Source organism: Rhinatrema bivittatum, chromosome 2 (assembly GCF_901001135.1).
Source record: "Rhinatrema bivittatum chromosome 2, aRhiBiv1.1, whole genome shotgun sequence".
NCBI classification, from domain to species: Eukaryota; Metazoa; Chordata; class Amphibia; order Gymnophiona; family Rhinatrematidae; genus Rhinatrema; species Rhinatrema bivittatum.
Window position 1 is genome coordinate 387,240,687 of NC_042616.1, and position 26,455 is coordinate 387,267,141.

General features: G+C 41.4%; 1 protein-coding gene across 1 annotated transcript in view; it reads left to right on the forward strand.

Annotated features, from left to right (window-relative positions):
• ADCY2 (adenylate cyclase 2) overlaps positions 1-26,455 on the forward strand; it is a 1,371,519-nt gene that overhangs the window by 70,118 nt on the left and 1,274,946 nt on the right. Inside the window, exon 2 of the mRNA XM_029590013.1 lies at positions 16,119-16,316. Coding sequence (XP_029445873.1) covers positions 16,119-16,316 — 198 coding nt within the window. The remainder of the gene's footprint in view (positions 1-16,118; positions 16,317-26,455) is intronic.

The window sequence follows — 26,455 nt, forward strand, 5'->3', positions numbered from 1 at the left end:
TTACCATTTAGCCCTACTCTCTTTTTCTTTTAACCAGTTGGCAGTCCACAATAGGACACTGCCCCCATCTCATGACATTTTAAATTTGTAAGAAGTCTCTTGTGAGTGACTCTATCAAATGCTTTCTGGAAATTGATACAGTATCAACTGGCTCACCTTTATCAACATTTATATCCTCAAAGTAGCAAATTTGTGAGCAAGACTTCCCTTGGCTAAATCCATGTTGGCTTTGTCCCATTAAACTATACTTATCTATGGGCCAGATTTTAAAAGCCCTGCACGCGTAAATCCGGCCAGATTTACGCGTGCAGGGCACTCGCGCGCCTATTTTACATAGGCCGCCGGCGCGCGCAAGTCCCGGGGCTTCGTAAAAGGGGCGGGGAGGGGGCATGTCCGGGGTCAGGGGGCGGTTCGGGGCGTGGCGCTGGCCAGGGGCGTGGTCAAGGCCTCCGGACCAGCCCCCAGGTCGGGTGATGGCGCGCCAGCAGTCCGCTGGCGCGCGCAGATTTACGCCTGCTCAAAGCAGGCGTAAATCTGCCAACAAAGGTAGGGGGGGTTTAGATAGGGCCGGGTGGGTGGGTTAGGTAGGGGAAGGGAGGGGAAGGTGTGGGGGTGGAAAGAAAGTTCCCTCCGAGGCTGCTCCGATTTCGGAGCGCGCTTGGTGCGTGAACAAAAGTACGCGCTTGCGCAAATTTATAAAATCTACCCCAGCATGTTCAGCAGGTTTGTTCTTTATAATAATTTGTACCATTTTGCCTGGCGCAGACATCAGACTCGCTGGTCTGTAGTTCCCTGGATCATCTCTTGATCCCTTTTTAAAAACTGGTGTTACATTGGCAACCTCCAATCTTAGGTACCATAGATGCTGTTATTGATAATTTACAAATTTCCAATAGCAGGTCTGCAATTTTATTTCTGTTCTTTCAGCTCTCTGAGGTGTATACCATCTGTTCCAGATGATTTGCTACTCTTTAGTTTGTTTGTCCTACATCTAGGTTCACTGAGATTTGTTTCAGTTCTTCAGAATCATCACATATGAATATCATTTCTGCATGGATATTTCTGTAAATCATAAAATATAGAGGGTCAAATAGCTGAGTGCAAACGTGGATTCAAAATATACAAGAAAGCATTGAGCAAAATATATCAAAACATTAACATAGAGACTCACCTGCACATGTCAAAAAAACATTTTCGTTTATGCATGTTTTCCCAGGTCACATTCATCAGTCCTATGTCCTCTTTTTTTTTTTAAGACTTTTTCATGTGCAAATAAAACCATTATATCTCTTTTGTGGAAGATTCTCAGTACCAGTGCAGCAGCAGCAGTGAGCTTTATTTACATGGCACCAGACACAATGTTATGTTTCGAGCACGGTTATACTCTGGATAGAGATGCTGACAGCATTGACATGCTTACCCTTGATGCAGAGTGCAACTTGAAACATAACACAGGTCATATGCCTGAGTTATTAAAGAAGGCAACATTTAGGTCAATACAAAAAGACGAAAGTAAACCTATTTAGTGATCTTTCTAACTTTTGCCCGGTTTCTAATTTGCCTTCCTTAGCAACAATTATTGAAAAGGGAGTATTGTTGCAATTGGATGAATATGAGGTTTATGATCTCCTTGAAGAAAAACAATTTTTTATTTTTTGCAAGAATTGTTACTATTGTTCTGGATCAGGGCAGGATGGGCATTTTGATACAACTTGGATGTGTCGTGTGCATTTGACACAGTAAATAATACTATCTTGTTGTCCCGGTTAGAGGCTTTTGGAATTTTGGGGGACTTTTTTGCAATGGTTTGATTCTTTCTTAAATGGGAAAAAATAGCAGTTTTAAATTGGCGAGTCTAGATTGTATGGTATTGATTTGGGTGTACCACAGGGATCTTCACTGTTTACCCTTTTTAGTCTCTGTCTTGCCCCATTGGGAAAGCTGTTAAAGGAATTGGGCCTGATATACTTCATCTATGCAGCCGATGTGCAGATCTATATTCCATGTGATGATGATAGTAGGTTTCCAGTGCCCTTTTTTCAAGCATGTATTAGGGTAATGCAGTGATTAGCAAAGAATGGGTTGGTTCTGAATTTTATAAACAAATTTGATGTGGGGGGTTCACCAGCACTAATTCTAGAGGTTTCTTCAATCATAGTTGATAACCTTGTTTTGCCCATCTTATCTGAGAGAGAGAATCTAGGAGTCCTTTTTGTATTCTCAGTTTACCTTGCATTCATGTCCGTCGAGTGGCTCAGTCTTCCCTTTATAAGATGATAAAACCACTTACATTTTCTACCGAAAGACAAGTTTAGGACTGCATTTAAGGCCTTGGTTCTAGATCAGCTAGATTATTGCAGCTCTCTCTATGTGGGTTTACCTGAAACTGAAGTATGTGCTGCAGTTGATTCAACTTGCCTCCACATGTATCCTTATGGGACTGCGTCGGAATAATTGTATTCAACCTGCACTAAGGGAGCTTCATTGGCTGCCAGTGAGTGTCCCCCCTGTACATCTCCACTCGAGAGGCCATAAAGGGAATATTGGCAAAATTGCAGCTCCTTCAAGCCATTGTCAGTGCCTCTCCAGGAAAGGGGACAGGGCACCTAGTCAGTATATTTTGTGGTACCCAAGAAGGATGGCTCTTTTTGGCCAGTTTTGGACTTAAAGGAAGTCAATAAATGCTTACATATGTCCCACTTTTGAATGAAGATGCTAAGATCAGTGATGTCCTCAGTCAGGCAAGTGGAATACTTGACCCCTCTGAATTTGGCAAAGCTTATTTATTATTATTATGTATTTAAGGTTTTTTATTTACTGACATTCGTAGCTATATCATGCCAGTTTACATCGAACAATATTAACGGAAACAAAAACGAAAATTACAGAGAACAAGGGAAATCGAACCAGGGGCTTAAGGCAATACAGGTAATTAAAAAACTAAATTGAATGTCAGGAAAGCTGAAACAAATGATAAAATGTTGCCTAGAGCAATTTAAAGCAGGACATATGAAAAACATAATACATAGGAAAAAAGTGGGACAGTGATCAAAGGATAAAACGAGTTACATAAATCAAAGGTAAAGGAGAAATGGCTTGAGGCATTAAAGGTATTTCAATATCTTACTTAGACCAAAGGGATGATTAAATGACCAATTGCAAAGGATGAGAAACAAAGGAATGAGGAAGAGCAGAGGGGGGTGGGGGGGGGTGGAGTTAATTGTATAGGGCTAGTATGAGGGGAGTGTGAAATGAGAGATGCAAGTGTGATAGGAGGATTAAGGGTAGGCTTGTTTAAATAACCAAGTTTTAAGTTTTTTCTTAAATTTCTGTGTGCATTGTTCTTGGAGGTCGGGAGGCATGGAATTCCAGGTGTGAGGGCCTGCAATGGAGAAGGCACGGTCTTTTGTGGTGCTTAGGTGGTAGAGTTTAGGTGAGGGAGTGTATAAGGGAGCCTTTTAGGGATGTGAATCGTTTTAGGACGATTAAAATTATCGTCCGATAATTTTAATATCGTCTTAAACCGTTATGGAACACAATACAATAGAGATTCTAACGATTTATCGTTATAAATCGTTAGAATCGTGAGCCGGCACACTAAAACCCCCTAAAACCCACCCCCGACCCTTTAAATTAAATCCCCCACCCTCCTGAACCCCCCCCCCCAAATGACTTAAATAACCTGCGGGTCCAGCGGCGGTCCGGAACGGCAGCGGTCCGGAACGGGCTCCTGCTACTGAATCTTGTTGTCTTCAGCCGGCGCCATTTTCCAAAATGGCGCCGAAAAATGGCGGCGGCCATAGACGAACATGATTGGACGGCAGGAGGTGCTTCCGGACCCCCGCTGGACTTTTGGCAAGTCTTGTGGGGGTCAGGAGGCCCCCCCCAAGCTGGCCAAAAGTTCCTGGAGGTCCAGCGGGGGTCAGGGAGCGATTTCCCGCCGCGAATCGTTTTCTTACGGAAAATGGCGCCGGCAGGAGATCGACTGCAGGAGGTCGTTCAGCGAGGCGCCGGAACCCTCTTGTGCGGTTCTGCGCGGCCTGCTCCCGAAGACACGAGGTCAGTGAGGATCCCTCCCTGTCGTGCATGTGAGCCGTACCAGATCGCCGCTGCAGCTCCTCCCAGGTGTCAAAGTTTGGCCGGCCGACACCACCATGACCGATATCGCCACCAGTCCGCAGCTGCTGCTCCTCCCAGCGCCATGTTGGTCCCGCTGTGCCCGACGTGTGCTCCCGCCTGCTTATGCGCAGTACAGCAGCTTCATTTCCCAAGGTAGATAGCGTGTATTGCATGTCTGTCCAACAGATGTCGCTGTTTTCCCCACACACATGTAAAAACATGTTTTTCTCTGTAACCGTGTGACATCTATGTCATCTAGATAGAGAAGAACCTTGCCGAAAGTGAAAGCAAGGTTGTGTCCAAATTTGAAAGCAATTGGTGCAGTAGTTTCTGAGATTATCGATTGCGTCCAAACTATTTTACATTTTTATTTATATAGATTGAAAAGTACGGGTCCCAATAAGGATCCCTGAGGCACTCCACTGCCCACTCCCTTCCACTGAGAAAATTGTCCATTTAATCCTACTCTCTGTTTCCTGTCTTTTAGCCAGTTTGTAATCCACGAAAGGACATCGCCACTTATACCATGACTTTTTCCTTTTCCTAGAAACCTCTCATGAGGAACTTTGTCAAACGCCTTCTGAAAATCCAAGTACACTACATCTACTGGTTCACCTTTATCCACATGTTTATTAACTCCTTCATAAAAGTGAAGCAGATCTGTGAGGCAAGACTTGCCTTGGGTAAAGCCATGCTGACTTTGTTCCATTAAACCACGTCTTTCTATATGTTCCCCAATCTAAAAGGCATTCCACTGCCCCTGATTGGCAGTATCCAAGACTGCAGAAAGGTTTATGCAACTTTTCTGAAATAATGAAGAATGAGCCGTGTGTGTGTTTTAACTGGAAAATGTATAGCCGGAAGTATAAATAAGATGAAATGATTCTGTCTAATTTAAGTCTTGGTTTTGGTTGATTTGAGCCTATATAGTTTGTTATAGGCCCACTTTTTTGCTTGAATGATTGTCATCAGTTATAAGAAGGAATGATTATATTCAGAAGGAGCTAAATGAAGGTTATTCTGTCATTTGCAACCTGAGTTAGAGACAAGGAGCTTGAATGATAATGATAAATACAGAAAGCTATAATTATCTATATTCCTATGTTTGATTATGAATACATTTCCATATCTTTGATAACAAGCTTTCAGAATACATATCGTGGAATAAGAATGGGTCATATAATCTTGATCGATAATTGTGGCCTTAAGTATTACCTCTAGTCTGGGTATTTGTGCATAGGTGAGATTTAACATACTGTCCCCAATCAAAATAATATGAACTAGAGATGGAATAGGAGGAATTGCATGTCTCTGATCATTTTGTAGAATTCCATTTGTGTACTAATTTCCTTGGGTTTTTATTGTTATGATTCAATAAACCATGCTCTTGTGCAAACATCTAGATTAGAGGAAAGGGATTTAAAATATTGATCACTTTTGTGCTCTGGAAAACCATGGAGTTTGGTGATTTTATTGCAAAGGGTCAGTGCAAATCTTTTTACAGACGACACTGGAATCTGCAACAGAGTGGAGCCTATTAAGAGAGTAGGTAAAATAAGTAATCAAATCTGAAGAAGAGGTCAAATGTTTAGCAACTAAGAGTCATATAAAAAAAAGTCTAATCTCATTCATATGGAGGATGTAGAAACCCATGGGGGCAGAGGGAGATTCTGATGCACACCTTAGAAGAGAGATCTCAAGCTGATCATATCTGTGATCTGAAAGCAGCAAAACAGGACAATAAGGTAGTGCCTAGAGCCAGAGGCAATACTAGAATATTCAAAGAAGAAGCATAACAAGCTGAAAAAGGTTGCAGTGTCTCTGTGCAAGTCACTGGTGAGAACTCATGTGGTGTAATGTCCAGTTCTTGCACCAGAAGTCTTATGAAACGAAAATTGGGGACCTAAAAATGTACATCCTAGAAAAGAGAGAGGGGTAATGATAGATATTCAGATATCTAAAGATATAAATAATATACAAAAAACAAATGCATTTCAGTGGCATTGAATTTGTCGAACAAGAGCTCATGATATGAAATTTAGTAGGGTAGTCTTTATTTTTCCTTTATTCTTTCTAACCATTTCTAGGTGTTGAGGATTAGATGTTCATGGCTCCACTACAGTACAAAATGACCTTTCTTTGGCAGAATACTACAGAGGTTTGCACCCTACAGCAAGTGGTTTTCTTTAGTGGTTCTCCATCCAGGTACTAGTTAGACCTGATTGCTTAGCTTTCAGGATCTCACAAGTTTCTGCTGTTCATTTTAGTATTGCTAAGAGACTCAGTACTAATATTAGACGGAAGGTAGGTAGCTGCTGGTATATTACTTTTACATAGGTATGTACATTTATGTATATTTTCTAATTTGGTCTTGGGCATTTTAGCAATGATTTTGCATCTTATTTTTTTGTTGAAAAAGTTGAGAAGATTCAAGCAGGATTTGTGATAGATTGGAATGTTTTATGACAGTATACACAAAAAGATCTGTCTATGGGACAAAATGTATTTAGATCAATGTTACTTGCCAATTAGGTTTAGGTGTAGAGAATCTAGGAAGGGGAGGGAGGAAAATACATATTGTAGAGTTTTTTTTTTTTCCATTGGAGTGTATTGCTATAGTATGAGACTAAGGATAAAATAAAGAGCTGGGTATGTAGGTGGGGGGTTTGTAAATGCCATTCCTTTTTGTCTGCTAGACCAGTCCATTATAATAGGGCAGAGGCATTTCTTGGGAGATCGAGAAGATTATTGGACTGGGACCACCTCCGCCTTTATAGCCCAGAGTGAGGTAATGAAAGAGGCATGTCCTCTGTTTCTTCATCAAGCTGTAGAGGGGGGGAAATCCCTTTTGTGAAGGATTGGTCTAGCAGTACTCAAGGTAAGTAACTTCACCATTTCTGAATCCCATGTTTTGATCTTTGCAGCTAATTCCATTTAAATTTGAAAGGAGATACTAAGGTTAGACTTTACTTTATTAACATCAACTTTGTAACAGTTGTTTTCCTTCTCAGCTGAACTACCTGGCTCTTGAAGGGGATTTGAATCCTGGAGTTCTTGAGTTATGGACTAGTACAGTGATGGGCAAACTTTTTTGTGCTAAGGCCACTTTACAAGTTGACTGGTGTCTCCCTTGGAGCTCCTTGACACAAAAGTCAAACCCCCAGCACTTACTGCAGGCATTTCAGTATCCAGTATGCTCAAGCACCATTGTTTTAGCACCCAAGGAGCCCCTTCAATAATGGATCCACAGCCCTTACCAAAATTAGAAAAACCTTCAACCCAAGAAGTACAAGGTATTTTCCCGGTTAGCAAACTACCTCACCTTGATCATAAATGCAGGACACAGACAGACTCTTAATAAATACGAATAAAAAGGCAATAAAGCATCAACAAATTATTTTAATTGTTCAGGGGTAAAAAAGATGAAGCACTCTGCATCTTCTTGATTAAACATTTACAAGGGAAATGTAATTTAAAGGAAAAACCCAACCGGACTACGGGCTAGATTTTCAAAGGGTTACGCGTGTAACCCTGAAAACCTACCCCAAACCCCCCCTGCGGGTGCCGAGCCTATTTTGCATAGGCTCGGCGGCGCGCGCAAGCTCCGGGACATGCATAAGTCCCGGGGCTTTCCTGGGGGGGGGCGTGTCGTGGTGACGCATCATCCGGGGGCGTGGCCACAGGCGTGGTTACGGTCTGGGGGCATTCCTGGGGCGTGGCCATGGCCTCCGGACCAGCCCCCGGACCGGAACCTGGTGCGCCGGCAGCTGGCCCGCACGCACGAGTTACACCTGCCTCGAGCAGGTGTAACTTTGGGAATAAAGGTGGGGGGGTGTAGATAGGGCTGGGGGGTGGGTTAGGTAGGGGAAGGGATTGTAAGGTGGGGGAGGGAACGGGCAGTGTGCACAGGGCTCGGCGCGCGCAAGGTGCACAAATGTCCACCTCCTTGCGCGCGGCTACGCGTATCTTATAAAATCCGGCGTACTTTTGTTTTCGCCTGGTGCGCGAACAAAAGTACGTGCTCGCGCTTTTTGTAAAATGTACCCCTACCTCTTGTCAATAAGTTAAAAATCCCCGACATCGAATCTGTGTGACTGAAGCCAAATCTGGGAAAATGTTTATAATGCCATCAAAGAAGTTTACTGGGTAATTTCTAAAAGACTTCTTCATTACCAAATTCAGGTCATTTACTGAGATAAAGGATACTAATAATGTACCCCTGTCTATCACCCTGATCCCATAGATAGAGATATAAAATGTACAGGATACTGTGTATTGCCTTTTCTTTGGTTTATTATTCTATGGTGGATATTTCCTATTATTTTTGTACACCTCCTCCTATTTATCTGTTTGGTATTGGGATAAACTAATCTAAAGTAATGAGTTTTGAAGTAAAATTTATATATGTGTGTATATGTATGAATTATATTTTCCTTTTGTAAATTTAAGATTGTGAAAACCCATGTATTTTTTCTTTCTGTAAGCAAAATGTTTTGTTGTAACAGTTAAAATGGTATAAATAAAGAATTAAAAAAGGCAATAAAGCATAAATAGATGCAGACACAAAAGTGAACTGGAAACCACTAAAAGCAGTCTCAGACGTAGTGCAATAATGCAAAAACAGAAATGTCAACATTCCTCAAAAAAACAAAATCAAGAACTATAGATCAATTGGCAGTGAGTAAACCATACTAATAAAAATAATATTTCAAAACAGATGACAAAACATCTAATAAGGATAAAAAAAACATATTTACCAAAAATCAAATATTTCAAAACAGACTAACAAACACCCAACAATTAAAACTAATAAGGTTAAAAAGAAATCCCCCTCTCTGTACCTGGAACTTGATTTCCAGTCCCCCTGAGATTGTAGAGATTTCCAGTCCCCCTGAGATTGTGTGTGTGTGTGTGAGATCATTTTCACACACACACACACACACACACACACACACCCTTCTACCCTATCTTCTCATTCTTGCTCTTGCCTCTCTCCCTCCTTCCCTTCTCGTTCACCTTTCCTCTGTCACCCCTCTCTCCCATTCACCCCCTGTCACTCCCTCCTTCATTCATCCTCACACTCCCTCCCTCACCTCTTTCCCTTATTCTCCCTTTTCCTGACTCATCCCTTCCCCCTCACTTCCTCCCTTTCATTCCCCCTGTCATTTCCTCCCTTCTTTCTCAGTAATGCACTCCCTCCATCACTCACCTTCCCACTCAATCCCCTTTCCTGTCAGTCAATCCCTCCCTCCCATTCACTCCCTTCTCACCACTCAGTGACTCCCTTCCCTCTGTCATTTCCTCCCTCCTTTCCCTTCCCCCTGTCACTACTCCCTTTCCACTTAATCACGTTCCCGCAGTCACTCCTCGTATCCTCCCACTCCCTTCCCTCTTATTCACCATCCTCACACTCTCTCCTCATTTTACCTCCTCCCTTTTATTCCCTGTAAGTAAACATTGGATCACCTTGAACCATATCACATTATGAAAAATGCCAGACCCATATCTCGGGGCTAGTAGATTGATTTTTAGGCAAGTAAAGTTTGCTGAACACTTGCATGCTAGCCAGTTACTTCTTTGGTGAATGACAGCAGAGAAATGGCTAAAGCAGGAAGATATGTCGCTTAGCTTAGTCATACCTCTTCCCTTTCAGTTACTATGGCCACATGACTCACTCTTCCTTCCCAACAAGTCTTCGATGTTTTCTTCTACCTGCTGGCCAGATGTTGGCAGGTCACCATTGCGCCTACTGCTGCTGCTTGAGGCTTCTCCCCACCAGTACACAACTACATGGGACCGTGGTGTGAGGAGGCAACAGCTCCGATTAGCTTGCATTAGATTAAGGCACCAATTGGATCGCTAGCTCAGGCCCTGTTGACCTGCCCGCCTCCCTCCATATACTGTCCTGTAGGTCAGTTTATCCAGTACACCATAATTTATATACTCCTTTTCATTTGGGCCTCTGCAGAATTCCTGAGTCGCACAAATGACCAAAAATTGCATTTTCTCTGATGCTGCAAAAAAATGTAGTTGAGACAGCTGGATGGATATTTGATTCTGCCCTGTGGGAATTGTATTTGTACTCCTGATTTTTATAGAATGACCTTCAAAGTTTGTGTGTTCCAGATGCTGGTGTTCAGAACACTTTAATGTTTCAAATATTGTATTCCAAGTACTCTGTTTACAAAAGGTAGAATAAGTATTTTGAGTACTTGACACTCTTAATTTTAAAGGTAATGCCAACACTGCTGCTTCTGCCTCCTGTCACCCACTCATTAAATCATCTTGGGAACAAAGAACCCTCCAAAGACCGCAATAACAGCCAAGATATTGAAGAGATACTTGGGCAAAACGATTATCATCATGGTTAAAAGGTGAGGTGAAAGAAGCTATTTTAGCCAAAAAAAATCCTTCAAAAATTGGAAGAAGGATCCATCTGAAGAAAATAGGATAAAACATAAGCATTGTCAAGCTAAGTGTAAAACATTGATAAGACAGGCGAAGAGAGAATTTGAAATGAAATTGGCCATAGAGGCAAAAACTCATAATAAAAACTTTTAAAAATATATCCAAAGCAAGAAACCTGTGAGGGAGTCGATTGGACCATTAGATGACAGTGGGGTTAAAGGGGCTCTTAGGGAAGATAAGGCCATTGCAGAAAGACTAAATGAATTCTTTGCCTCCGAGTTTACTAATGAGGATGTTGGGGAGATACCAGTTCCGGAGATGGTTTTCAGGGGTGATGAGTCAGACAAACTGAACAAAATCACTGTGAACCTGGAAGATGTAGTAGGCGAGATTGACAAACTAAAGAGTAGCAAATCACCTGGAACGGATGGTATGCATCCTAGGGTTCTGAAGGAACTAAAAAATGAAATTTCTGATCTATTAGTTAAAATTTGTAACCTATCATTAAAATCATCCATTGTACCTGAAGACTGGAGGGCGGCCAATGTAACCCCAATATTTAAAAAAGGCTCCAGGGGCAATCTGGGTAACTATAGACCAGTGAGCCTGACTTCAGTGCCGGGAAAAATAGTGGAAACTATTCTCAAGATCAAAATCGTAGAGCATATAGAAAGACATGATTTAATGGAACATAGTCAACATGGATTTACCCAGGGAAGTCTTGCCTAACAAATCTGCTTCATTTTTTTGAAGGGGTTAATAAACATGTGGATAAAGGTGAACCAGTAGATGTAGTGTATTTGGATTTTCAGAAGGCGTTTGACAAAGTCCCTCAGGAGAGGCTTCTACGAAAACTAAAAAGTCATGGGATAGGAGGCGATATCCTTTTGTGGATTACAAGCTGGTTAAAAGACAGGAAACAGAGAGTAGGATTAAATGGTCAATTTTCTCAGTGGATTTTGATCTTGAGAATAGTTTCCACTATTTTTCCCGGCACTGAAGTCAGGCTCACTGGTCTATAGTTACCCGGATCGCCCCTGGAGCCTTTTTTAAATATTGGGGTTACATTGGCCACCCTCCAGTCTTCAGGTACAATGGATGATTTTAGTGGAGTGCCTCAGGGATCTGTACTTGGACCGGTGCTTTTCAATATATATATAAATGATCTGGAAAGGAATACGACTAGTGAGGTTATCAAATTTGCGGATGATACAAAATTATTCAGAGTAGTTAAATCACAAGCAGACTGTGATACATTACAGGAGGACCTTGCAAGACTTGAAGATTGGGCATCCAAATGGCAGATGAAATTTAATGTGAACAAGTGCAAGGTGTTGCATATAGGGAAAAATAACCATTGCTGTAGTTTCACAATGTTGGGTTCCATATTAGGAGCTACCACCCAGGAAAAAGATCTAGGTATCATAGTGGATAATACTTTAAAATCGTTGGCTCAGTGTGCTGCAGCAGTCAAAAAAGCAAATAGAATGTTAGGAATTATTAGGAAGGGAATGGTTAATAGAATGGAAAATATCATAATGCCTCTATATCGCTCCATGGTGAGACCATACCTTGAATACTGTGTACAATTCTGGTCGCCACATCTCAAAAAAGATATAGTTGCGATGGAGAAGGTACAGAGAAGGGCAACCAAAATGATAAAGGGGATGGAACAGCTTCCCTATGAGGAAAGGCTGAAGAGGTTAGGGCTGTTCAGCTTGGAGAAGAGACGGCTGAGGGGGGATATGATAGAGGTCTTTAAGATCATGACAGGTCTTGAACAAGTAGATGTGACTCGGTTATTTTCACTTTCGAATAATAGAAGGACTAGGGGACATTCCATGAAGTTAGCAAGTAGCACATTTAAGACTAATCGGAGAAAATTCTTTTTCACTCAACGCACAATAAAGCTCTGGAATTTGTTGCCAGACGATGTGATTAGTGCAGTTAGTGTAGCTGGGTTCAAAAAAGGTTTGGATAAGTTCTTGGAGGAGAAGTCCATTAATGGCTATTAATCAATTTTACTTAGGGAATAGCCACTGCTATTGATTGCATCAGTAGCATGGGATCTTCTTAGTGTTTGGGTAATTGCCAGGTTCTTGTGGCCTGGTTTTGGCCTCTGTTGGAAACAGGATGCTGTGCTTGATGGACCCTTGGTCTGACCCAGCATGGCAATTTCTTATGTTCTTACCTATCTGGCTAAGTACATGTGTACTATGTAGTAAAAATTAGATGTACATGCAGATGTTGAAAATATCCCCAGTAAGCCTCTTTGTGCATGTGGATTTAGCTGCCAGATGAATTTCGTGCACTTTTTTTCTGTTTGAAAATTGGGTATGTGAATTGGGAGCATGGATATTTCATTGGATTTAGTGGGATATTTTGTCTTTGTATTTTAAGTTTGTATTACGTTTGTAAATTGCTGCAAGCTTGCACATAGTCGGGCGGATTTTAAAAGCCTTGCTCGCGTAAATCTGCCCTGATTTACACGAGCAGGGCCTTGCGCGCCGGCGCGCCTATTTTCCATAGGTCGCCGGCGCGCGCAGAGCCCCGGGACACGCGTAGGTCCCGGGGTTTTTGGAAGGGGGCATGTCGGGGGCGGGAACGGGGGCGTGGTGCTGGCCCGGGGGCGTGGTCCAGGCCTTCGGACCAGCCCCCGGGTCGGAGGACGGCACGCCAGCAGTCCGCTGGCGCGTGTAGATTTACGTCTGCTTCTCGCAGGCGTAAATCTATGGACAAAGGTAAGGGGGGATTTAGAAAGGGCCGGGGGGGGGGGGGTGGGTTAGGTAGAGGAAGGGAGGGGAAGGTGAGGGGAGGGCGAAAGAGAGTTCCCTCCGAGGCCGCTCCGATTTCGGAGCGGCCTCGGAGGGAATGGAGGCAGGCTGCGCGGCTCGGCGCACGCCGGCTGCCCAAAATCGGCAGCCTTGCGCACGCCGATCCACGATTTTAGAGGATACGCGCGGCTATGCGCGTATCTTATAAAATCCAGCGTACTTTTGTTTGCGCCTGCTGCGCAAACAAAAGTACGCGATCGCGCTGTTTTTAAAAATCTACCCCAGTGGTATTTGCTAAAAGTAAGTAAATATAAATTGAAACTTCAGTAAATTGTACATTGTCTCTTTCTCTCTAATCATGGAGGAAGTTTTATGCTATAGCATATTTTATTTTTAGATTTATATTCTGCTTTTTGGCACTTCAGAGATTACATTCAGGTACTATAGGTATTTTCCTATCCCCAGAGGGGCTTATAAAATAAATCAGGCCCTCAGCAAGGCTTTTCTCCCATTCTGTAAATGAGGCCCTAAGGGGGTCATTTTCCAAGGAGTTACCGCAGGAGATAATTCCACAAATCGCGCTAACAGCCGTTAACGCGATTTGCAAATTTTTAATTTTGTATTCAGGGGGCGGAGTATATGTAAAGTTATCGTGTGCGGCGAAACAGCTGCAGTGTTAGCGCGGCTCCTAACGTGGCCAATAGCTACAACCCTTTCATTCGCAATACGTTGTGCGCTAGAGGCCGGTAAAGGTTTATCGCGGTTCACGACGTTTCCGGACAGCCTGTTTCAGTATCCTGCAGGCTAGGAGGGAGGGGGAGAGAGAGAGAGATATGCTATAATGTCTACTCCCTAGACAACTATTCAACTATTTGTATCCCTATGAGAGGCCACTTAGTAACTCGAGGTGGGGATTAGGTATGAGTGTAGGGGGTTGGGGGCTGCTTTCACATTCAACATGAGACGTACAAACAGAACAGTGGTCTCTTGTGAAGATTTGATGGCCTTCGGAGTAAGGAAACTCACTCCAAGATGAGATTTGGACAATGTTCTCTCCATCTAGCTTGATGGATACTCTACCTGGGCAACAACAAGCTAGGTGGAGAGAACATTGTCCAAATCTCATCTTGGAGTGAGTTTCCTTACTCCGAAGGCCATCAAATCTTCACAAGAGACCACTGTTCTGTTCGTACGTCTCATGTTGAATGTGAAAGCAGCCCCCAACCCCCTACACTCATACCTAATCCCCACCTCGAGTTACTAGGTGGGCCTCTCAAAGGGATACAAATAGTTGTCTAGGGAGTAGACATTATAGCAAGTCTCTCTCTCTCTCTCTGTCTCTCTCTCTCTCTCATATACTGAAACAGGCTGTTTGTGCAGTGCGATGTTTCTTGGTTGTTTTATCGTGCACCGCGAAGATGTTTTCGCGATTACGTTTGCGCAAATCGCGAAAACATTGCCGCACGCGACGTTTCCCCGCTGCACAAAAAAAGCCTCATTTGCATGGGACATGCCCCTTAATGCGTTACCAATGCGATATTGGAAAATGAGGCCCTAAGTTTGTTACTGAAAAGTGACTTGCACAAGGTCACAAGGATTGACAGTGGGATTTGAACCCTGGTTTGTAGCTCGTTACTCTAACCACTAGTTTACTCATCCATACTAAGGATGTTTTTTTCTTTTATGCAAATTATCCTGATGAATTCTTGAGTATACACAAGGTTGTTGAAAGCTCTGAGCCTCCAGCAGTAATTTCCTACAAATGATCATGACATAAGCTATATTTGCATGTAGCACATGGAGTGCCTTAGGATTAATGGCATGTAAGGAAGCAGAGGTGGGCCCTGATTTACTAAGGCTTTGTTCATATTTTGTTTCTTTTGGGGGTAGGAGGAGAAAAAGCTTACTTACTAAATCAGACCTTTTCTTTGCAGTTAAAACAAAACTACTTAATTTTAAATAAACAGAAAAGCTTAACACTTGACATTTGTCAACAATAAATGAACTTTCATAAATCTTAATATAATTAGTTTCACAATCATGTAAATTGTCAAAATAGCGTTTATGCACAGTGTGTACCAGTGTATTACTGAAGGCTTTTTTCAAAGAAATTAGTTTTCCTAATATTGTACTCAAGCCTGATGACTTTCGTCTTCACTTAAGATTTTTTTTCTATATTATGAATAATTTAGAGCAGTGTCTAAAGAAGTATTGGTTTTTCTAGAAGCTGTTAAAAATACATGTAAATACTTTGGCTTGTATGTGAAAGAAATTAAATGATTTAATTCATAGCTGACAATAGTCTAATTTTAGAAAATATAAATACTGCATTTCAATATCATGATGCTGTTTAGTTTTATTAATTGGTATAGCATTCAGTAAATTTTTTTTAGAAAAAAGCTATTGTGCTTTTTAAAAATACATTCCTGTGGTACTTGGTTATTGTTGCTATTCTGAGCTAGATAATAACGTAGTTTATCATTTACTTCACTATGAGTAGCAATCCACTTTGAATAAAATGTTACTCAATTTATCAGCCAAGCACACAAATGCAGACATAGATTTATTTTCATATTAGATACTTGTCCCCATGGTGCCTTATTTAAACAGAAAGTGATAGTTGTGCATGCAGTTTTCAATACCAGTGGAAAGGGCTCTTTAATTATTGACTTAAAAGGATCCATAATTTTAGTTTTTGTTGGTTTAACCATATACTTAACAGTGAACATTTTGTTTATTTTTCTTCTAATTTTCCAAAAGTTAACCAACGATTTTTTTTTTATTGTATAGTAACTCTCCATTTTTTTTCATCCACAGGTACTAGAAGACCATGTGGCATTTTTAATAACTGTCCCAACAGCCCTAGCCATTTTCTTTGCCATCTTTGTCCTCGTCTGCATTGAATCTGTGTTCAAGAAGTTGCTTCGTGTTTTCTCTTTGGTCGTGTGGGTATGTCTCGTTATCATGGGATATCTCTTTATGTGTTTTGGAGGCATCATTTCACCCTGGGATCAGGTAAGCTTGCTTTGGGCTTCAATTTCTGTTCACATTTGCATTATATTTTTTACATGTTGTTAATCTGTAAGACTTCTATAGAAAAGGAGGAAGTTGTTCCTTTTTCTATTTGGATCTGTTGGTTATCCAATAAATTCCAGCATTTAGTAGTTCTAACAATTGCTATCACTTTCTGGAGGGATGGACTCATGGCATATTGTAACATGAAATGAATCAAAACTAGATAAAGCATAAGTTTGATTTGTTACTGCAGGCAACTTACCAAAATTATAGTATGGCATTAAAATGGCAGATTTCATTTTACATACTAAACTTCATAATGTGATACATACCACTAATTTTTATCAAATGAAAGCCTCAGACTAATTGAAAACATACCTCTTCGGAAAAAAAAAAGTATATAAAAGCTAGGCCTTCACAACCATTCGGTATCAGCATAGTGAGGAGGTTGTGAAGAACCATTAGGAGTAATCTTGGTTTTGAGAGAAGCTATACTGAGTTTTGAGTTTCCTTTTGACTTCACTTTGTCTGCTGGAGTGCTTGGGTTGAAGTCTATTGGCTTGTCTTTATCAGTCTTAGCTGGTCTTTTTTGTATTTCTGGTGCTGGCATGGAGAGTATATGCCTAGTTAGTGTGAAAGGGTCAGAATGTTTGTGCTTAGAGATAGAGTGTTCTCAAAATAGCAGAGGCTGGTCAGAGAAGACTGGTAGGCTGAGATCTGCCACTCCAGGTTTTGAATGTGCCAGTAAGGGAACTGGACATTTACTGTTTAAGACTAGCTGTATAACAAGTAGGGATGTGCAATCGTTTTTTGATGATTAGGAAATTCGTACAATATTTCCTAAATCTTCATGGATCTGGAAACCGATAAAACGATTGCATTTTCCCCGAATTTTGAAAAAAAATGTTTTCAGCTTAGTGCACGCTAACGGGAGTTAGCGTGCACTAACTCCCGTTAGTTTTTGTTTTTTGTTTTTGTTAGTGCGCACTAATTGGAGTTAGTGCGCACTAAGCCGTAAAACGATTTTTCACGAAAAAAACCTGCCGATCCGCAGGAATACGAGATTTTCCCATGGCCACACAAACCTGAAAGTGGAAACGATTGGGCACCCGATGCACATCTCTAATAACAAGAGACCACAGAGAAGAGTGGTTATGGTGCAGACGTGATGTCAACCTGTGTTTAAACACTTGCTGTATGTCTTTGAAGTGTTCATAGTGCCTTGGTTATAGAACAATCTTCTGGTCTTTGAAGAGACAGATATTAAAATGAAAGTAAAGAAGCTATTTGCTGAAGTGTTTGGCCAGACTGTTTCAGGCAATCCAGCAGGTGTTTGGGGCTGGCCATGGTCAGCATCTCGTTATAGGAGGACAACATAATACAGTATCTTTATATGATCTTTGGCATATATTGAGGAAAAGCATAGAGTCCATTTCTGTGTACTCAGATGAGTTTACATGGACTCTTTCCATGCTAGGGCAGCTGATGATGTAAGACCCCATAAACCAGGGTTGCCTTGGCAACCCTAAATATGCTTTTAATGGGGAAAGGCCATATCTCCAAAGAAACAACTGCTATCCCTAGACTTGCTGAAGATCTTATGACAGTACTACCTTTCCTGAAATGTTTTCATGGACTCTGTTAGGAACCCTACTTCTTGGAGTCATGATGTGCAATTGCCACTTCTGTTCTTTGAAACCTCTCTGCCTTGTTTTCTGTAGCAGTGGTTTACTGTAATAGACTGACTGACATCAATTGATTGTGCTTATACATGCTTTTTTTTTTTTTTAAACACCTTAGTTGTATGTAACTTACATTTTTTGTATGACCTTTGTCACTGGCATCAAAACCTTGCAAGTAAAGATGAAAATTATGGGCGATCATATGTTTTGTTTTTTGTTTTGTTTTTTGGGTTTTGAGGATATAACAATTAGACATCCCTGTCAATATGATAAAATGGCTTGGCTTACCAAAACTTAATCATGATTTTTCCAAAGACTACTTACTAAATGTGACAGGTTGTAGTTATCCTTCAGTCAGGGAGGAAGCAAATATGACTCTGAAGGCAGAAAATCAATCCAACCAATAAAACTTTTGTCTGTCTCTTTTTTTTTTTTTTTTTGTCTTGAATACCTTTTTAGACAATATACAGAATCTTGCAGGCGTAGTAATTTGTAATCTTCTTTGTTTGGACCTGGCTCCCATTTGGTATGGTTTCCTGGACTGCAGGGCATCCTTTTCATTATTAGGATTCATGTTGAGTAGAATGTGATACTTTACCTTTATTTTGAATCATTTAGCCGACCAGCACAATGTAAGTGTGACAAACTGTTCATTCTTTGGGGCAACTCACTGATGGCTTTCACAAATCCAGGCAGTCAACAATAAAGTCAAGGAAGGTGCTTTGTAGAGAAATCCAGGCACATTCTGGGAATGTACTGGAATACAGCTAGATATATTCCACCAGCATGAGCCACCTCCTCCCCCCCCCCCACCCCCCACCCCCTTGAGCCCCTCATGTGTTGGTAGCTGGCAAGGAATGTGTAGCAAGGATAGGCCCCAGTCCAAGGCAAGGAGCAGGTACCTGGAACAAACAGGTGACTGGGGCACTAATGGCCAATTTGTCAAACTTACATTGTGGCTGGTCTGCTGTATGATTCAAATATAGCGTTAAAGTATCACCAAGAGCATGAAAGGAGCCCGAGTTGAGAACAATTAGGCAATTAAGTCTTCTGGGTTCTGATAGGAACTGAGCCAGAGTATGAGGACCAAACTCTGGCAAATAGCTGACAATAGGACTGAATATGAATACATATTCAGACAAAAAATACGACTGCTGGGAGGAAGTGAGGTGCACATAGCTGGGAGGACTGAGCAGTTCAAGTAGCCAGAGTGGATGATATTGTCAGCTATTTGCCAGAGTTTGATCCTCATACTCTGGCTCAGTTCCTATCAGAACCCAGAAGACTTAATTGCCTATTGTTCTCAACTCAGGCTCTTTTCATGCTCTTGGTGATACTTTAACGCTATATTTTGTCCTGTACTGGCAAAGGTTGAACTTACCATTGGATTCTAACAGTAATTCACTTTGTGGGGACTTTGGTCTCCCTGATATATCTATTCCTTAGCAGCTTTATAAAACACTGGACATTACTTTCCTAATTCTGGAGCCTGTAGTTTACTTATTCTCTTAGCTTACAGTTCTAACTCATTGAGCAGCAAGGCATTCCCCCAGCATTTTATTTATTTAGTCATTTAGAAATTTTATATACCATGGTTCCAAATGAAGATCACAACGGTTTACAAAGGTTATATTCATACAATACCTCAACACAAAGGGGATTAGTATAGATCTACAGCTACTGTGGTTTTATGGTTCGTTAACTAAAGGTCTAGGACAATAGCTTGTGATCCAAATGTTCAATTTCAATCATTTTTCACATATTAGTCACTGGGTTGTCTTAAGATACTTTACATCTCTCATTATTTCTTAATCATTTTTCTGTTATCTTTGGCTTTGATATTGTAGTTCTTTGCATTTTGATATTTTAAGTTAGATCATATGCATTTTTGATATTAAAATGAAAGTAAATGTGCATGTAGCTGTGTGTTTTTGAAGAGCCAGGTTTTCAGCTCACGTTTGAAATTCTCTTTCTGATATCAGGTAGAGAATTCCACAACTTTGGACCCACTATGGAAAACATTTGGTCTCTTATTTGCAGTATATGTATATTCTGCATTGTAGGCACAGTGGGTACTCTTTTTTTTAATTTTGCAATCTTAGTGTTCGCTGCGGTGTTTATGGTTGAAGTGTCACACCTCTTATGCCGGGGTTTATGGAGTGGATGATATTAAAAATGAGTGTTAATACTTTATATTGGATTCTGGATTGTACTGGCAGCCAGTGCAGTGAGAAGAGTGTGGTGTGGTCAAATTTCCTTGTCCTTAAGTCTTGCTGAGGCATTTTGAATTAACTGTAAAGGTTTGTTTGTTTTTTTTTTTAATTTTCTATTTATTAATTTTACAATTATTTTCAAGTATTAACTTGAAAGGAAATACGTTTGTAACAATTTTATAACAAATCAAGAATCAAGTTATGCCTATATAAAGCATATAAACCCATACAATATAAATTACATCTAGGGAAAAGCAAATTTGTTTATACAAGCAATTATCTAATCTCCCAAAAACAAACTCACAAAATATAGATTACAAATCATGATCAAGCCCACAATAAGGATCCAAGATTATCACAACCTTAAGGAAATGTTAGACAAAACAATATTGGCTCTAATGGGATCAGCATATATAATGAAAGGTCTGTAATTACAGCTTACGGAGTTACTAAGCTTGTCGCTGGCAAAGAACGAAACAACATTCTTTTTGTTTGTTATACATTAAATTAACTGGGAAGGTTGATAAAATAAAAAAAGAATGTCCTTGGTGCTTAATCAGGCACTTGCACGGAAATTTTAAAAGGAATAAACATCCCAATTCCGCCACTTGGGGTTTCAACAAAAGAAATGGTCATCTTTTCTGCTTTTGCCTTGAGAGGTCGGGAAAGATTTGTATTTTGTGATTCAGGAACAATTCTGAGCGATGTAAAAAGTACCTTTTAAAGATCCATTCCCTGTCTGCTTCAAGTAAAAAAATAACTAGCAAGGTTGATGAGACATTTTCATCAGGCTGATCTAACACAGCTGAAATGTCCAACTTCAGTGAATCACTTGAAGTCAATACCTGAAAGTTGTTAATCTGACCTTTCTTCATTGGAGAAATATTTATTTATTTATTTAAAATCTTTTCTATACCGTCATTAAGTTATTTACCATCCTAACGGTTTACAGGCAGGCACAAATAGGCAAAACAAATGTTAGTACTTACCAGTTATCTATTGGTATCTCTGTTAACAATTTCATACAATATCCATTTGAATCATGTCATATAATGTCCACTGAATACATGTCTCATGGTTAGCTTGCATGTAATTCGTTCTTGTAATTTCAGGTTAAATCTACTTTTATCAGTGAGAGTTTAAAAATAGTTGCCAGTGGCAAGTGTAACTAGTCGTTTGGTGCTGATTTGTAACGCCAGCTTTTCCTTACTTTCTCTGTTCTCTTTGTAAAAAGCCTGTTTGAAAAGCCATGTTTTCAGACTTATTTTGAATAGTTTGAAATTTCCCTGTAATCTTACTTCCAGAGGGATAGTATTCCATAAGATGGGTCCAGCCAGTGACAGTGCTCGTTCTCTGACCTGGGTTAGCCGTGCTGTTTTAACCGATGGGATGGCTAGGAGGGCTTGTGTTGAGCCATTCAGCTTTTTCATCATGAATCAGTTTGTGTATTGTGCAGAGTGCTTTAAACTGTACTCTTTGTTCTATCGATAACTAGTATAGTTCAGCTAGTTTGTCAGTGATGTGGTCTCTTATCCTTTTACCTGTGAGATTTCTTGCTGCGGAGTTCTGCAAAATTTGTAGTAGTCTTATTGACGTATAGGGTAATGCAAGTAGCAGTGCATTGCAGTAAGCTTTTGAAATTATAGGCAACGTTGCTTCTGTAATTTTCAATATTTCTATCATATATGTTCTCCGTATTTCTTTAGGAGCAGTATAAGGTAATTTTGGAAAATTGATACACCTTAAGTTTTTAGCCTGAAGTTGGTTATCCAAATTTTCAACTTTAACTTGTAAAATTTGATTTTCTTTTATTAACTCTTGTTGCATATTTATAGTGCTCTGTTTTTGCCTCCATAGCCTGTAGTGTTTGTTTGCATCTAGACCCAATTCAGCTACTTACTACTAATCATTTATCCAGCTGTTTCACTTCTTTAGCGATGTTAAGATTTGAGTTGAAATATTTATATTTATTACTTGTATTTCCTTCCAAATCGTCTCAATCGAGAACTTGCGATCTTACCAGCTCATGGCATAGTACAGGTAACTGCTCAAGCAAATTTCTCCTCTGCAATAGCTGTTCCTCTCTGGCTGCTACATCTCCTGCCCTCCCAATCAGGTTGGAAAAGTGCCGAGGTGCCTTCCCCCACCAGCACAGGCTCCGGATGAGAATCTCGTGAGGCACTCATCTCCAGTGCCTCCGTCTCTCCTCGCTTCTGGCGGACGCGTCTCAGCATGGGATTCACAGGAGGGGACCTTTCTTCTGGCAAAAGGGATGTTAGCAGCTCCAGGCCTAACTCAGGCTCTTCTCCCCGAGTCACTGCCAGCACTGCTGTCTCCCGGCGAATATGAGTGTCCATGGCGCCCACCACTGAATGGGTTGAGGGAGGCTCTGACGCTACGCTCTCCCTCGCCCTCCTCTTTCGAGCCGAATGTGGCATAGGAATTTGGTCTGGAAGGTAAGAGATGCTCACATGCGTCTCACCAAATTGCCATCTTGGATAATTGTAAAGGTTTTTAAAGATGGTGCCGGCCGTCCATTACTACTACCATGTGACAGGGGCCGGCCAATGGCACGGATACCCTGTCACATGGTAAGGGCAAAGGGCCATCGGCGCCATTTTGATTAGTGGCAGCAGACGGCCCAAGAGCGGGAGATCGCTCCCGGGACCACCACTGGACCACCAGGTAATTTAAAATGTTTTGGGGGGGGTCGGGAGGGTGGGGGATGTTTTAAAGGGTCGGGGTGGGTTTAGGGATTGTTTTTGAGTGCCGTTTTTCCCGCCTTCCCCCAAAACGATAAGAGAACCCGACAAACAATTTTGTGGGGTTTTCCTATCGGTTTGGGGAGCCCCTGATTTCTGACAACTTTGAAAATATCGTATGATATTTTCAGTCGTCAGAAATATGATTCACATCCCTACCCACCAGTAGGTTATCCATCTCTGCCAGCAGTTGGAGACTGAGTAAGAAGCTGATGTCATGGATATATAGTCCTGTCCCAGTATTCTGTCTCTAGCAGATGGACATGCATTTCCCTACTAGAGATTGCTTGTTTAAATAAATAAATAATATATAGCACTGCTTTCCCCCTGAAGTGATACCATTGGGTCCCTTCCTCAGTTGAGATCCTTCAGTCCTGTAGCCTTATTCTGGCATGGACTTAAATTTAAAAAAAAAATTAATTAGCGGTTGCAGGCCAAGAGGGGCTCGGCTGGAAAGGCTTTTGTCCTCTCTCCCTGTAGCCAGGAACCTGTTCTGCTCTCAGCCAGAGAGGGCTGAGCTCAAGTAAAAGTTAGTTTTTTTTTTTTTTTTTTTTTTAAATGGTTACTTTCCTCTGTGTTCGGCATCTCCTGCTCATGTCTCTGGGGAGTTTTGTGAGGTATGGAGGCAGCTCAGGCATGGTGGGTTGAGCAGCTTTTTGGCTAGGACCTGCTCTCAGGCTTCCTGGGCTGCCTGGTAGGCTGTGGCAGTTCCTTTGCTCATTTTTGCGCATGACATCTGCAAGCGCCTGGGTACATTGCGTGCCTAAATCCAAGTCCCCTGTTGTGTGTGTGCATATATGTGCATATATTGTGCATGTCATTAAGTGCATCATTGATCGTGTTTGCGTGCATGTAGCTGTGTTTTCTGGGTGTGTCTCAGTGCATTTTGTGTGTATTGCTAAGTAAAATAACTGCATGTAGTTAATCGCATACTTGACTGCTGCATGTGTATTTAGTGCATAACAACCATGGCACTGGCATTGAAGTCGAAGCGCTTAGCCATTTGTGCTGCATGTCACTTAAGGGCGATACATCCAAGCCTATGTCAGCGCTGCCTTCTGATTTTGCTGACAATGGTCCATCCCCTAGGTCTGAGGGGAGTGGGACTGAAGGCGACACAAAGGTGCCCCTTTTTTTTTTATCTACTGGCTGAGTCATCTTCAGGGGAGACTCACTCTCAGGACGGCATAGGTTTGGACCTATGGGGCCTGGTATGGAGCCACCATCCTTTTTTCCTGGGTGGAATTCTTCCAGGGATTACAGACTGACCTACAGGGGCATACTGAATCGGAAATACCTTCTAAATCAGGATCACATGCTTGAAATTTCCCTGTCTGCCATCACGGGCAAATGCTGTGGTGCTGCACATCTTGACAGTGTTCAAGTTGATGTGGATCAAGATGACACTGATTTGGGTAGCTCCCCTCTTGAGGAAGGAGAGATTTCCTCCGGATTTAGAGCCAAATAGAACTCTTCTCCGTTTCTTTCATAGAGATGAGTTCCTGGGTCTGACCTCTCAGACTCTGAAGGCCCTTGGAGTGGCTGGGAGTGACTCTTCATATGTGCAGAAGGACCTCATATTGGTCACCCTACACAAGGCTTTGTGTGTTTTTCCTCTCCTGGATGCTATTCAAGAGTTGATTGACCTTGGAGTGCACTAGAGGTGACCTTTAAAGGGGGGCAGGTCTTGGCAGGTTTATACCACATGGATCTGCAAGCCAGAGAGCAGTTACATTTCCAAAAGGTGGATGTGGGGGTGTTTTCTGTCACTAAGCAAACCACCATGCCAGTGAAAGGAGGGACAGCTCTAAAGGATACTCAGGATAGGAAGACTGAGGCTAATCTTAAGCAAGCCTTTGAGGCTGTGGCGATGAATTTGCATATTGCTTCTTGTTGTGCCTTGGTGGCTCGAGCTACCTTTTTTGTCTTTTTCAAGGTGTTAATAAACACCTTTTTCAAGGTGTTAATAAACATGTGGATAAAGGTGAACCGGTAGATATAGTGTATTTGGATTTTCAGAAGGCGTTTGGCAAAGTCCCTCATGAGAGGCTTCTACGAAAATTAAAAAGTCATGGGATAGGAGGCGATGTCCTTTCGTGGATTACAAGCTGGTTAAAAGACAGGAAACAGAGAGTAGGATTAAATGGTCAATTTTCTCAGTGGAAAAGGGTAAACAGTGGAGTGCCTCAGGGATCTGTACTTGGACATGTGCTTTTCAATATATATATAAATGATCTGGAAAGGAATACGACGAGTGAGGTTATCAAATTTGCAGATGATACAAAATTATTCAGAGTAGTTAAATCACAAGCAGACTGTGATACATTGCAGGAGGACCTTGCAAGACTTGAAGATTGGGTATCCAAATGGCAGATGAAATTTAATGTGGACAAGTGCAAGGTGTTGCATATAGGAAAAAATAACCGTTGCTGTAGTTACACAATGTTAGGTTCCATATTAGGAGCTACCACCCAGGAAAAAGATCTAGGCATCATAGTGGATAATACTTTAAAATCGTCAGCTCAGTGTGCTGCAGCATTCAAAAAAGCAAATAGAATGTTAGGAATTATTAGGAAGGGAATGGTTAATAGAACGGAAAATGTCATAATGCCTCTATATCGCTCCATGGTGAGACCACACCTTGAATACTGTGTACAATTCTGGTCGCCGCATCTAAAAAAATATATAGTTGCGATGGAGAAGGTACAGAGAAGGGCAACCAAAATGATAAAGGGGATGGAACAGCTTCCCTATGAGGAAAGGCTGAAGAGATTAGGGCTGTTCAGCTTGGAGAAGAGACTGCTGAGGGGGGATATGATAGAGGTCTTTAAGATCATGAGAGGTCTTGAACGAGTAGATGTGACTCAGTTATTTTCACTTTTGAATAATAGGAGGACTAGGGGGCATTCCATGAAGTTAGCAAGTAGCACATTTAAGACTAATCGGAGAAAATTCTTTTTCACTCAACGCACAATAAAGTTCTGGAATTTGTTGCCAGAGGATGTGGTTAGTGCAGTTAGTGTAGCTGGGTTCAAAAAAGGTTTGGATAAGTTCTTGGAGGAGAAGTCCATTAATGGCTATTAATCAGTTTTACTTAGGGAATAGCCACTGCTATTAATTGCATCAGAAGCATGGGATCTTCTTAGTGTTTGGGTAATTGCCAGGTTCTTGTGGCCTGGTTTTGGTCTCTGTTGGAAACAGGATGCTGGGCTTGATGGACCCTTGGTCTGACCCAGCATGGCAATTTCTTATGTTCTTAATACTCTGGTGGAGTCATTTTGGTGATAGACTCAGGGGCTGCTTTCTTGACCTAGGGATGTGACCTAGTTTGCATAGCCACCAGAGAAGTTGCTTCCATAATAGTGGCTAGATGGCAGCTGTGACTGTGTAATTAGCCAGCAGCAATATTTTTAAGTCCAGTCTCACCAAGTTGTCCTTCAAGGGTTCCCTTTTTGTTTGGCAGTGAGTTGGAAAAGATGGCA